At 38.3% G+C, this 14,003-nt stretch overlaps 1 protein-coding gene across 1 annotated transcript; it reads left to right on the plus strand.

Annotated features, from left to right (window-relative positions):
* The first annotated feature begins 590 nt into the window (after window positions 1–590).
* olfml2bb (olfactomedin-like 2Bb) lies at window positions 591–9,961 on the plus strand. Its single transcript, XM_008433670.2, has 9 exons — window positions 591–1,218; window positions 2,944–3,216; window positions 3,320–3,427; window positions 5,930–6,076; window positions 6,186–6,390; window positions 6,463–6,879; window positions 7,524–7,700; window positions 8,232–8,428; window positions 8,672–9,961. The coding sequence occupies exons 1-9, from the start codon at window positions 958–960 to the stop codon at window positions 9,059–9,061; spliced, it is 2,175 nt and encodes a 724-aa protein (XP_008431892.1). The 5' UTR covers window positions 591–957; the 3' UTR covers window positions 9,062–9,961.
* The last annotated feature ends 4,042 nt before the right edge of the window (window positions 9,962–14,003 follow it).

The raw sequence follows: 14,003 nt of genomic DNA on the forward strand, positions 1-14,003 counted from the left end.
AACATTCAGTGACATTTGAACTTTATTTGGGGTTAATTAAAGACACTAAATGATGGCAGATGGTTCCTGACTCCTCTTTGAATGTAGTTCATTCAGAACACAGCAGCATCTATAACAACCAATCTACTGCAAGCATGTTAATTATTTCTTGATTCCTTATTTTAATTCCTAAAAGGCTGTTTTATTCGACTTTTACAGGATGTGGGTCGCATTAACTGTGGAAAATATACTAAAATTAATTGTTTAATTTTTTTCTTTACCTATTTTAGCTTTTTACTTTACAACAGCTTTTATAAGCATTGTAGTATCCAAATCGGTTAGAAGTTTCATATTTTAATCTTATATTTCTGATAATTTACATGATAATATGTTTTTTCGTTTGAATGAGTTTGGGTTTTGTTCGAGAAAGGAAAGGTTTAAAAATAAATAAATAAATGCTTTCAGGAATATGTATTTTCAATAGGCGCGCTTTCTCGCATCTGACCAATCAGAATCTCTGTTGGTTGCCTAGCAAATGACAGAGTTGTTTTTGATTGGCTGGCAACATTTGCCTAGTGTTCCATCTGAAAAGTCCAACCTGGATCCTCTCTCTCAGGCGCAGTCAGTACCGTGTGGACGGCCTAGGCAGTTCATTTTACTGACGGAACGCCGCAAAAAACAGATTTAGAATTAATTTCATTATAATATTACAGTCCGTCAAGGCCTAACTTTATAAGTTTCTTTTCTATATTAGTTTTAGTGTMTTTTATTAGGATTYTCAGTCTAAAATGACTATTTRAAGACACTTTAAAAGCCACTTTTTTGGAAACTAAATTGTATTTCCGATCAACTTTAAAGCGTTATCGCACGCGCTTATATTTATGTATTTATTGCCTTCAGTCAGGTAAGAGTCGCTCGGCTGTTTTGGCAGTATTTACCAGATAATTACCTGGAAACAGTAACTACACAGTGCTGTTTATGTGGAGGATGTGGCGCATTCTCTCTGTGTTGGTTTTTTGCTGTGCTGTGCGCGGACTCGACGGTCTGGCGGCGGATACAAGTCAGGACCGGGAGGAGTTGAATTTTACTGGACCCAAGGAGCTCGATAAGCCGGACAAAGGTGCTCCGTCCACGGGGAGACCTGACGACGGGCAGCGAGACGCTCCAGCTGGGAGTCTGCAGCCCACCAATGCACCTCTGGAGGATGAGCTGGACAACCAGGAGAATATAATAAGCCAGGTCAGTGTTTAATGCATGACTATCCAACTTTATTATTATTATAAATACGGCTTAATGCATTTCATTGGGATTTTATGTGACTTATCAACTCAAACTAGTACTTAAGACATCTTTTTTTCCCCTACAATTTAGAYGCTTATGGCATACTTCAGCCCTTTTACTCCGACATCACTACTGTAAATTAATGCAGTTGAGCTAGCTGACTTCACAAGTCAGCTAATTTACAGACAGATTACCTCAGAGCATCAAGACCAAGAACACACAACAACAAGGTAGCTGTAGGTCTCACATTTAGGATCTAATACTGCTCAGTCCGTCATCTGACATTGAACCCACCAAAATGTGGTAACCCACCTGAATTGACTGGGTGGGCAAAGAGAACAGTAATCAGAGAAGCTGCAAAGAGAATCACTATAACTCTGGAGGAGTTGGAGAAGTCCACTGCTCAGGTGGGAGAATCTGACGGCATGCAAGCTGTAAAGCATAGACTCCAGTAAACCTGATCTTTAAGGTGCGCTAAATTTTCCACAAGCCACATAGGGGTACAATAAAACACTTGATGGAAGGTTATCTGGTCAGAGAAAATGAATATTAATATTGCACTTTTTGGTCTGCATGCAAATGCTGTGTGTGAGGAAAAAACTCAAAATACATCCAATGTCACTGTGGCCTAGTTTAGATCAGGGGTGTCAAACTCCAGTCCTAAAGGACGGGTGTCCTACTAACTTTAGATGTGTCCCTGGCCCAATACAGCTTCAAGAAATGTCTACTAACGGTTCAATATTAGATTCAGGTGTGTTGAAACACAGCCACAGCTAAAAGTTGCAGGACACTGAGTTTGACACTTTTTGCTTAGTTAGGAGCATATTCATGTGCTGTAATGGTCCAGTCAAAGTCCAGACCAAGATCCATTTGGAAAATTAATTAAGAGATATATGTTTTAAACTTTATTTTATAGGACATGCAAATTATATTCGATATAAGGTAAACTTAAGGTTATCTTGAGCCATGCTAGCTCAAAAGGGTAGATCATAAAAATAGGAGTTTATATATAGTTAGAACCACACAGCAATGGTTTGCTTTTTCTTTAATCTCTGAATCAGTTTACTGTCAATCTTATATAACAAGCAATTTCTTGCTGAAGGTTTTGTGTAACTTTTGCAAAACTTTCCATTTACTTCATCACACAAAAGCCACAGGAGACAACAAAGCAGTTGTGCATTCAGGACATAAGCTTCAGTTTTCCAGTTTCATATTCAAAACTGAATTTGGGGACATTTGTACTCTCATCTCACTTGCAAAATAGGTCAGCATTTTATCAGTCCTTTAATCAAAATTTAAACCTTAGTTTAAATGATAGGAAACACCAGACGTGTGTGTGTGTGTGTGTGTGCGTGTGTGTGTGTGCTCACATTATGGTAAGCGTCTGCATCCATCTGGCAGCTGGTTATGTAACATCTTTCCAGCTGTATGAGCTCCAAACCAAAAAAACTGCCTGTTTGTAAACGGTTGTAGCTATCTTTTCACAAGAGGCTCATCTCTGCAGCGCTGCACACCATCAATCATCCTTCTGTTTACTTTATATTTTGACCAACGGTGATTTTTATTTTTACTTTCTTTTTTKTGATTATGTTGCACAAACTAACAGATGGGTGTTTCCACTTTATGTCGATTGTCTGGAACAGAAAGGAAATCYTGAAAAAAATCCCGGTTCTTCCCTTTCAGCTGCTCGGAGACTATGACAAAGTTAAAACAGAGTCGTCTGGGTCCGACTGTGTGTGCCGCTGTGTGGTTCGACCAGTCAAGCGCTCTGACTGCAGCCGCATTCATGACAGCGATCCAGCATTGCTCTCTCAGGACTTTTACACTGTGGAAACAATCACCAAGGGGACAGACTGCAAGAAGTGTGTGTGCATGGCWCCTCCTTCAGCCGTCAACCCCTGCGAGGGAGAGTACAGGTTCAAAAAGTTACAGGAGGCAAGCAAAGACGACATCAAGGTAGAAACCGAAAATTGGCTTTTGGTAATTCGTCAGGAAAGAGGACGTTTTCTATAAACAATGCTTTCTTCTGACATTTAGTCTTGTATTTGTCTTTTCCAAGCTGGCAACCATCATTGATTTATTAGAAGGCTCTATGTATGGACTGGACTTGTTAAAGCTCAACTCTGTCACGACAAAACTGCTGGCCAGAGTGGACAGCCTGGAGAAGGTAAGCGAACTCAGACCCTATATCGAAACGATTAATCAGATTAATCGATTATTAAAATACTCATTGACTAATTTTTAATTAGAGTTTGCAGACTTAAAAAAAGGGCCAATTTCTGAAAGAACAACAGCCAAAACTCTACAAAAAAATAAATACATTTTGAATTGAAGATTAAAAAAAACAACTCTTCTTTGTCTGTAAATACAATCTGTCTGTAAATCTGTCTGTTCGAAATAAATAAATAAATAAATAAATAAATAAATAAATAAATAAATAAATAAATAAATAAATATGTTCTATGCAGAACTCCACAAGTGGGGTAATTTTAGCTATGCCCAATTTWAAAAAAAATCTATCAAGCACCTTTTGCTATCCGAACATACTTTGGAGGAATGCTATGTTGTTGTATTTTAAGTAATGAAATGTTTATTTTCTTATTTAAAAAAGGAAAATCCCGTGTACAGAAGATTTCACAGCCATGAAATTTTCACGGGATGAAAATTTAATCTCCTTATTAAGAAGCCTTATTACAGTCTTCATAATAAGGATGTAACAAAATAAAACATGTCACAGACATTACAGGCTTGTACTAATTAATTTGAACCTTTCTTTTCCAGGGTGAAATTATTATGCGACACTATAAATGTCAAAACGTTTTATWAAATAATTATTGAGTCTAAAACGTGCAGTTTGTTTGCAATCAACCTTGGGTCAGAATTCTATATTTAATGTAAAATGTATGCATACATACAAACTCATTTAATTAAATGTCCCTAAGCAAGTTSCAGAGAACTCAAAGGCTTTTTGTAGCAATCAACAAGCTTTTGGCATAATTCTGCCTGGATATTTTTTCCAGCGTTTTTTGGCAGAATTGGCAGCGTTCATTTAACTTGGTTGGTTCCTGGCGCAGGCCCAGCTTTAAAGTACAGTCCACAGATTTTCAATGGGGTTGAGGTCGAGGCCATTGCAGGAGGTTAATGTGAGCCTGCTTTATCCACTCCAAAACCAGTTTTGATGTGTTTTTGGATCATTTTCCTGGTGGAACACCCCACTGTGTTTTTGTTAGTTTGTGTTTTTCACATAAGCAGTTGAAACAATCAGTCCATTTGCTCTAGCGCAGACACAAAACATCCCATTCAAGGACTCATTCCTTTAAAATTTGTTGTAAGAAAAAGAATATAAAGAAATAGCAGAGGAACAAATAAATAGGTGAGCGATTGTATGTATATCACATGTATTTACAACAATGATTTTTGTCATTTGTATCTAGCTTTAGAAATTGCAGAAGATTGTATTTGTAGAGCTGAAACATTTAAAGGTTCAAAGGGCATTCATTTAAATGAATGCCCTCATTTTTTAATAGGTATGAATCAGCAACTTTTGTCTTGATAAACCAGGATCATGATTGTTTTCTTACATGTCTTAGTCAGTTTTATGATTTAGCAGATTAATGTTTTTGAGGGCAAGCAGTCAGAGATTCCACGTCTGATAGCCTGGTGAAGTTTCCTTCATCMTCTAAAAGGCTGAACAAGCTAATTTATAAACCTTTTGACAGAAACAGTTCATAACCTACAATGAACTGCTTTGACACGATGCCCACCAGGTTTTAAAAGAAGTTTCAAGCTGTACTGGCGTTGAAATATTGCAGATATTAAATCATTTCCCTTTAATCTGGTTATTTTCCACAAGCTTTGATCAAATCTCTTAAAGACATGAAATCTAGATGCATAAATAATAATAACAGACCACAGATCCAATCTTACTTTTTTGGTGAAGTTCTTTGAATATGCAGTTTGTGAATAAATTTAACCCCTTATTCAAAAAAATATCTTGAGTTCTTTTGAGTCAGGCTGCATGCGGCATTATAAATGTTTTGAATGATGTACATCTTAATAGTGGTGGGTTTAAAATATCTGCATTTCAGTCACTTGCTTCATCTGTTGATTAAAAAAAAATACTGATTGGTAAATCACTATTTACCAATCAGATATTTTCAAAGGGTGAAAATATCTGATAATGTGCTAAACTGGTTCAAATCCAATTTGGCAAATACAAATCTGTGCGTGCCAAAATAAGTTCCTCAAGGATCTGTTCTCAGCCTGCTATTATTTAAACTTTAACAACCATATAAAGTCTCTTACTCAGTTAGTTTACCATCACTGTTTTAAAAAATAGGGAAATGGATGAGAAATTATGGCACTGTCTCCCTGTTTTTAAAAAGATTGACTTTAAAATGTTGCAAATTGTCAGTAAAGCTCAGATGGGTGTTGGACATACTAAATTTCTGAATAACTTGTCAAACATGAACCTTGTAGATTGCTAAGATTATCAGAGATGCGCTGACTCAGTGTTTCCAAGTCCAGAGTTAAAGAAAGTGATTCAGTATTTTTGTTTTGACGCTMCTCAGTTCTGGAGAAAACTGCCTAAAAACTTGAGATGTTCAGAAATAGTGGAATCCTTTAAATTAGGATTCACATTTTAAGTGGATTTGTTTGCGCACCCCAGGTTTTTACAAGGAATTTCACTGAAAGAGYAAAAGAGAAAGAGCGCATGAAGGAGAAAAATAAGGACAAAGACAAGAAGGTTCAGCTGAAGAAGAAGAAAACCAGTGAGTCAGAGCGACCTGGAGCAGCTGCTGGCAGCCAAAAGCAGGTAAAAAAAAGTCAATCAAATCAGAATTTAAGTAGCAAACATCTTTGTAAAGAATCTTATTTTTGTGGCTGAAAAGTCAAACATGTTTAGTCCACATTTTATCTTGCAGAAGAACTTTGAAAGTCAAATAAAGAAGAACCAACAGCAAGATGGTCGTGTGCAACAGCAGCCAACCAAGAACGAGACAGAAACTAAAGCTTCTGTCAAAGACAAGAACACTGTGTTCATTAGAGGAGTGACCTTCTACAAGGCAGATGAAGACAGCTACAAAGAGGAGGAAGACGGGGACCAGAAGAAAGGAAGAGGAAAGAACGGTAGTGTAACCGTAGAAGTGCACTACTATCATTTTCAGAAAGCAGTCATATAATTTGTTCTTTGTCTTTTAGTATTCTTAATCCCGAAGGTTGCAGAGGATTTGCTGAAAATCGACAAGCTGCCAACTGTTACCAAAAACCTTGAACCGTCACTTCCTGTGAAGCCAAATCACGAGGGCCTAAACAACATTTCACCCACTCGTCAGCCGAAAGCTTCCTCAACAACCAGCAAGCGAACAATAAGGTCAACTGCTGCAACCATCAGAGTGACTGAGCAAATCAACCCTACAACTCCGCAACAAATGAAACCCAAGCTTCAAACCAAGAACGGAGATTTTCCCTCCACCACACCTGTCACCCCACACCCCACAGATACCAATATCCGTCCACCCGGTGAAGCAAGCCCCACCACATCACAACCAAGAGCCAAAAGCCGCCTCAGCTGGACGGAAAGCCCCGCTGACCAACCAAAGGCCACAAAAAAGCCAGGTAGAGTTGAACCCGAAGCTTTGATTTTGTGATGGTGTAGACGAATGTCAGAAGGCAAATTTTTACGCTTGGGAGAACATCAAAGTTATGACATGCGTATCAACAAGGCGTGATTTTCTTAAGGTATGATAACCTTGGGTAATTTTATCATCATGATGATAACTAAAGAATTTAAAACAAAAATGCATAGCAGGATCTAATTGCTTTGCTTTAATATAGAAAAAGCAATAATTCTTTCTTCTGCTGCTAAAATAATATCTTTTTAAGTTGCATTCATTTTGCCTGCAACATTCTTCATCGGAAGTTTTTCCATATGGGTTAGAAAATGTACATATTGTTTTTAAGTGGTTAATTTAAACACTTTTTGCCAAGCAATGGAGCTTTAAAGGCAGCTGAACCTTAATAGTAATGACAAATTGAGTTCCTCTAGTTTGCACTCCTTGACTGTGTTTTTCTTGAGTGGAAATATTCCTGAAAATGATTAAATGTGTCTTTCATGAACGTATGCAGGAACAGAGCGGCTACTCTGTGCTCAAAACAGCCAGAGTAAAGGACAAAAGAACTGTAGCAACATCATGATGAAATATTTTAATGTTTTAGAAACCGTAACATTTTAAACCCTCTTCTTTTTCTTTACCTGTCAGGTGTGTGTAAGGACACAGTAGCGAGCATCTCCGAACCGGCCCGGCAGACCTCTTACGGTCTCAGTGATGGAGCCTGGATGAAAGACGCCCGTGGCCACGGCAAGGTCATCTACCTGACTAATGGTCACTATGGCAACAGCCTGCTGGAGTTTAGAGACATGGATGCTTTTAAATCAGGTATCTGGAAGACCAAAAACCTCTAAGAGTCAATTTAATAAACACTTATTATAAAATAATTCTGCTAATTACTAACATAAGATGCTAAATACCAATTAAAACATCAACACTAATTATTTGTCTGATTATTAGGAAAATTTAAGTGCAACACTGATCTCTTTCTCTCTGACATGGTGCTGCTGTCTCTGCTCCTAATGTAGATAATTGATGATTGATCACAGAAAGCCTGTTTAATTCCCCTTTGCAGTTGCAAAAAACGAGAAAATTATTGTATTTTTCTTGAATTTGTGTTTGATAAATATAAAATCTTTAGGAGATTATAAAGTGGTTATTTATCTGCGAAATCAAAAACATTGGCAGAAATAAACAGGGTGAAAGTTTAAATTGAAGAAACGTTTCTGTAATGCTTGGAACGTCATCTCTAAGCAATACATGTCTAGTTTGCATGTTCTGAATGATTTCTATAAATGATTGATGTGTTTATGAAGTACCATGAACTTACTGAATTGTGTTTTTACTGTTTGTGCTCAGGCCAGCCAAGTAATTCGTACAAGCTGCCCTACGATTTCACCGGAACAGGCCATGTCGTGTTTAATGGCGCTTTCTTCTACAACCGGGCGTTTAGCAGGGATGTGATCAGATTCGACTTGAGACGCAGATACGTGTCTGCCTGGACGACGCTTCATGACGCCATCCTGGAGGAGCAAACTCACAGGACTCAGACTGAAGTAAGCCTGACCTGATGCCAGGTGAACCAGGATCATTGAAAAGTATATAGTTGTATAAGGTTCTACTGTATGGTCTTTAGTTCAATGATGCTAAAGACCACAGGGCAATTAAAAATAGCTGTTGTTATTGGCGCAGACCTAAACTGTTAAAACGAGATAAAATGTATCGATAAATTAAGTTATTAACCTTCTTTACTGCATGTTTTTAGTCCTCAGTAATTTGAAACCCGTTTGATTGTCTAGGTGGAGTTTGCTGTGGATGAGTCCGGCCTCTGGCTGCTCTATCCCGCTCTGGACACGGAGGGTTTCCACCAGGAAGTAATTCTCCTCATTCAGCTCCATCACAGAGACCTGCAGCCCATCCACACCTTCCGCACGGGCCTCCGACGCGGCCGCTATGGCAACACCTTCCTGGTTTGTGGTGTGCTTTATGGAGTGGATAGCATTGAGCGTCGCTACGCCAACGTGACATATGCCTTCGACACGCACACACTTACGCACACCGTGCCGAGCCTGGCGTTCACAAACATGTACACACACACCTCCCAGGTGTCCTACAACCCACTAGACAAAAAGCTGTACGCATGGGATGATGGACACCAGATGAATTATGATGTCATCTTCGCTTATTAGTTTGACAGGAGGTCAGCCTTAGCGGACAGAAGAAATAAGCTACTAACAGAAGATTAAGACTCAACTGTGTTTTGTTTAATGATGACAGCTGATATTACTCTGCTGCAGTCAGCAGTGCAACATTTGCTCAGAATTTTAAAAAACAAGCTCTCCCTATGATTTATCTCAGCCTTTGTGTATCTGCCACTTAGAAACGTCCAGTCTTTAAAAAATTACTGAGAAATTAAGCATGCATGACCCCTTAAATATCAAGATATCACAACTACTACAGAAAGTTTAGAAGTGTATGTTTAAAGAAGAGTAGAAACTGTTGTGAATAAAGCATTAAGGAATTTTAAAAAATCAATACAGATTGATTTTTTTTTTCTGTAGTCAAAGCCATAGAAGCTGATCCCAGATTAAAAACATCTGCTTTCTGGCTTTTTCCACATTTTAAGGGTTTGTCAGTGATAACCTTTTGAAGTTGGCTCTAAATGGTTTTCCACTTTGCAGCAGCTTGTAAAATCCTGCAGGAAAGCTTCAAAATTAGAGTTATTGTCTAAAGTTAAACCGTAAGACAGCAGGTTTTCTACGCCTGACTATCCACCTTCATGCAGAAACGAGCCAGTCTTAAAGACTAACTATAGTCCCGTAACATCTGGTAGTTTTTTTTGTTTATGAGCTTTGGCTTTCTCAGTTTAACTGACTAAATAAAGTTTTATGAAGTTACCTATAAAGGGTGTAACCCCAACATAAAAACTGATGAATCTGTAAAAACCCAAATCACAGATAGCATTTGTTAAATTTCGCCACTTCTTTGCCAAACCAGTGTACAGACAAGGTTAATCGCGACTGATTACCTGCAAGTTTTACTTTTTACTTTGTTAATTTATAATAAATGTTTGAAAAGACCAAAAATAACCTGCTCTTTTCCAGATCTTCTMTGTTTCTTTTTCATTGTTCGTCGTCTGCATGCCTGTCCAGTCTGTTGTGGACATTATTTTTAGGAGCGGATTTAGTTTTCCTGGAATCAGCAGAGCCACTGGAAGAATCCCAGAGTGGAAAATAAGCCCAGATGTACGTCCGACTGAGAGTGCTCGGGGCACAGAAGAGGCCATTTATGTGTCAGAAAGCCTCATGTGGATTCAAACAGGGTGACGGGTAGCCATTTGTAATTCAAACAGGCTTTGCACGCCCCTCCAGCCTGGCTCGGTTCAACTTCGCTAACTTCCTCTTTTAATGTGAAATGGACTGAAAAGGATGTGAGTGACTGACCAGAAGAAAGTGTTTGAAGCAGCAGGAGTTTATATCTGCTTCATGGATAACATCATAGTCCTTTTGCAGCTTCAGACATGTGGAGTCAAAATAATTCACTAGACTGGAGGTTTACCTTCCAGCACGAAAGGAACTGTAAGCGTAGAGGGCTACATTGGAATAGTTTAGATCAAAATATGTTAAAATGGCCTAATCAAAGTCACCTAAACCCATTACCTGTAATTTGAAAACAAATATTCACAGATGCTCTCTTTCTGGACGTCCAAAGCTGAGAGAAATACCCCAAAGGACTTCCAGCTGCAATTTTGGTGGCAGAAGCCTCTACCAAGTAAGGACACAAATACATGAGACACTTTTTAGATCTTTATTTAAAAAAAACAACAACCTTTAAAATCATAAATCATTTTCCTACAACTTGACATTTATGTTGCGTTAGTTTATCACATGAAATCCCAACAAAAAACATTTTGTAGTTCCAGTGTGGCGAAATGTGGAAAAGAAATTGCGAATACTTTATGTCTCCGAATGAGGGGAAATAATTCTTCAAAATGGCTGACTAACGTACATGCACGTGTTAAGTACAAACACATGAATTCCTGTAGAAATGTTCCACTGAAGCCCTTTTAATCCTCAGGAGCTGACATCAAGAGTTACGTAARCTTCATGTTTCAGTGGTGGTCTGCGAGCGAGTCAGTGAGTGAGTGAGTGCGGTAAATTACCACCAAGCAGGATGCAGGAGAAAGACGCTCATTCAGACCCMTAGAGCCGAGCGCAATGGGGGCATGTGTGTGTTCTGTAAAACTGCCTGTCCCTGAACTATTAGCTCTCCACCTCATGAGAGCAGCAGGACCACACATGCACATCTGGACACTCTATAAGAAACTTAAATCAAAGAAAAAGAACATCTGCATCACAGCACACACATGCATACAACAAAGAAAACTCTGGTGTTTAAATGTGTATCSCTTTGTGCCGCTGAGCTAAATTCAGACAGAGTAAAATAAAAACAGTTTGAGGCAAAAAAAAGGAACAAGATGATGGGGGATCAAGATACGCGGGTCATAAATGCACTCAGTCACTCGGAGGTCATTTATATTTAACTGTGCAAAATGACAAAGAGCGGCTGAGGTGGTTTAGACTAAGAAGTTGTGGAGGGAAAGGAAAAGAATGAAAATATATCCAGGCAGGGGAAAATAAGGCTGAGTGGGAAGATAGAAGCCAGAGGTCACAGGAAATGTGTGGGAATTAACTAGACTAGACCTGAAAAACTCTCAACTCAAAGTGAAGTCAGTGCGACTTTAGGGCAGAAAGCAAAGACATCATACAAACATAAAACATGTTTTATTACTTTTAGATAAAAAAGCTATTTGGGGGTTTTTCTTTGAAAAAGATTTCAGTCAATGACGGAGTGAAGTTATATTTAAAAAAAAAGGCTTTTGACTGTGTACAGTACCACTGAGAAAAAAAACAAGTATATGAGGTCTCTAATGGATTGGTAGGACTCACTGGGAAACTATTGATTTGTTAATGTTTTTTTTATTTAGAGAGAAAAAAAGACTTGGAGTAGATTCTCCAGATTCTGGTACAGATTTGTTCCACAGATGCAGCTCAACATTAGAAACAGGTGTGTATCAGTGCCAGTGGGGCTTAAATTAAATCCTCCATATGTGTGCTTTCAGTCTTTACCAAAACATCTACACCCAATACGAAGGATTTCCATCTTTTATCTAAACAGCTTAATCCTATTCAGAACTGACTCTTTGCTATTATTCTGACATCATTTAATTTACATCTCGACTTATCTCAGAGATTTGATAGAGCTGGAGCTGACATGCTTCTTAATGGTTGTATCTGTTCGATAAATAAAATTGAGACTTTTTTAGCTGCACTTGTATGTACTTGTAACGCGACACTTTGTTTTACTAGTTTGACCTCTGAAGTCCAGTGGTTGCACTAGATTTTATTTAATACCCGAGAAAGAGATGTTAAATACAAATGCATGTCACACTTTTCAGATTTATATGTGCGTTAATCAGCTACAAAGAAATTTTATAACTAGTCAAAATGCGTTCAGAGGAGTTTGAATAATTTAACGACCCTGCGTTTTTGTGTKTGGTAGGCATAATTTGACAGGAAGTACGTAAAGCAAAAGTGATRAYATTTACAAACTTTTTTATTTGATAGTATTTTTCTGAGGCCTAAAAGCCAAAAATGATGCCATTTTGTGTGCGTTTGCGGAGTAATTTTACAAATAATTGCCTGGGATGGAATGTGGGAAAGCCGTRGTCTAACTGAAGCATTGTAATAGTTTTCAGCATTTCACAAGGATGAAAGCTTTGAGTTGTGTTGYAATGTTTTAGTTTCCATGGAGACCCTATACTGTTTGAGAGGAAATACTAGAAAGCAGCAAAGCGGATGAGATGGCGGTGAGCACAGAGGGCAAAAATGAAAAAAGAATTGAGGAGAGGGGAAACAGGACATGTGAGATGAATGAGAGGARGAGGAGAAGGAGACAGGGGAGAGAGCTAATGTGCAAACCAGACATAAGGCTGCAACATCTGTTTCTTCACTTTGAGCACCTCAGACAGAGAMGAATACGGCCAAGGCACTGATAGAAATAATGCTGCTGGCTTCTGCTGTGGAGACGGAGACGATGCAGAAATATCGAGCACATAAACGCGAGGAATCGGATGAAAGCTTGGAATATTTGGACGSCGATGTGTATTAATTCACACTTCAGTCACACTCAGAGGAAAATATATTTATTAMGATGTCTGTCTGTTGCCTAGGAAATGCAAAAGAAACTGACAAAAAATGTGATGTGGAAAGCTGAGAAAGACTTCTCACACTAAACTGCATGAACTGCACTTCTCTTAAAGACATTATAAGACAGCCAAAAACTCCTTTAGTGCCAGAGACCACAAATTGTGATAATCACTTTTCCCTTTTGGCCCAACAAGAGCAGCAGATTTCTTTTTGAGTGTAATTCCCATCCAAAGTTCCCATGAGCCAAGACACATGGAGACCACAGAGCACCAAGGTCAGGGGTTTAAACCTGACTCACATGCTCCATCAGGTGACTCCTTCACTTTTAACACACYAGACCTGGAACTCCTTAATGGATCAGGTTTCAGAACATGGATCACTGTATTRTGTTGCTAATATTTTACAAATTTAAATTACTTCATTGCCCAAAAAGGATTATCAAGCCAGGTTAGTTTGTKCAAAATGATGCACAAATACCTAATGAATACAAATGTATGTTATGTATTTTAACTCTATTTAAAATAAATTTTAAGTTACACAGATGATGCAAATATGGAGAAACTTGAATAAGATTTATCTGAACAGCACAATTAAATAAATGAAAGGCTGTACAGTTGACCTTAGCAGAAGCTTAATGCATCCAACTACAAACACTGACCTTAAGTTAAAGTACCATGTAAGACACAAAGATTAAAAGCTTCATAAACAGAAGAGACGGATGATTTTAAAGGCAGTTAAAGAGACAAGAAATGTAAACTCTTAAGCTTAAGAGCCTTTTCTGGAAAATAGTGTAAATGAAAATAGTCTTTTACTGTTTTTAAAAGCCAGCTTTTAAAAGTGTGACGTGTGAGTGTGAAGCGGCCTGGATGAGGCTCAGTGCCTCCAAATCCGAGGCCATGGTCTTGAGCCGGAAAAGGGTAGA

Source organism: Poecilia reticulata, linkage group LG17, assembly GCF_000633615.1.
Source record: "Poecilia reticulata strain Guanapo linkage group LG17, Guppy_female_1.0+MT, whole genome shotgun sequence".
Taxonomy (NCBI): Eukaryota; Metazoa; Chordata; class Actinopteri; order Cyprinodontiformes; family Poeciliidae; genus Poecilia; species Poecilia reticulata.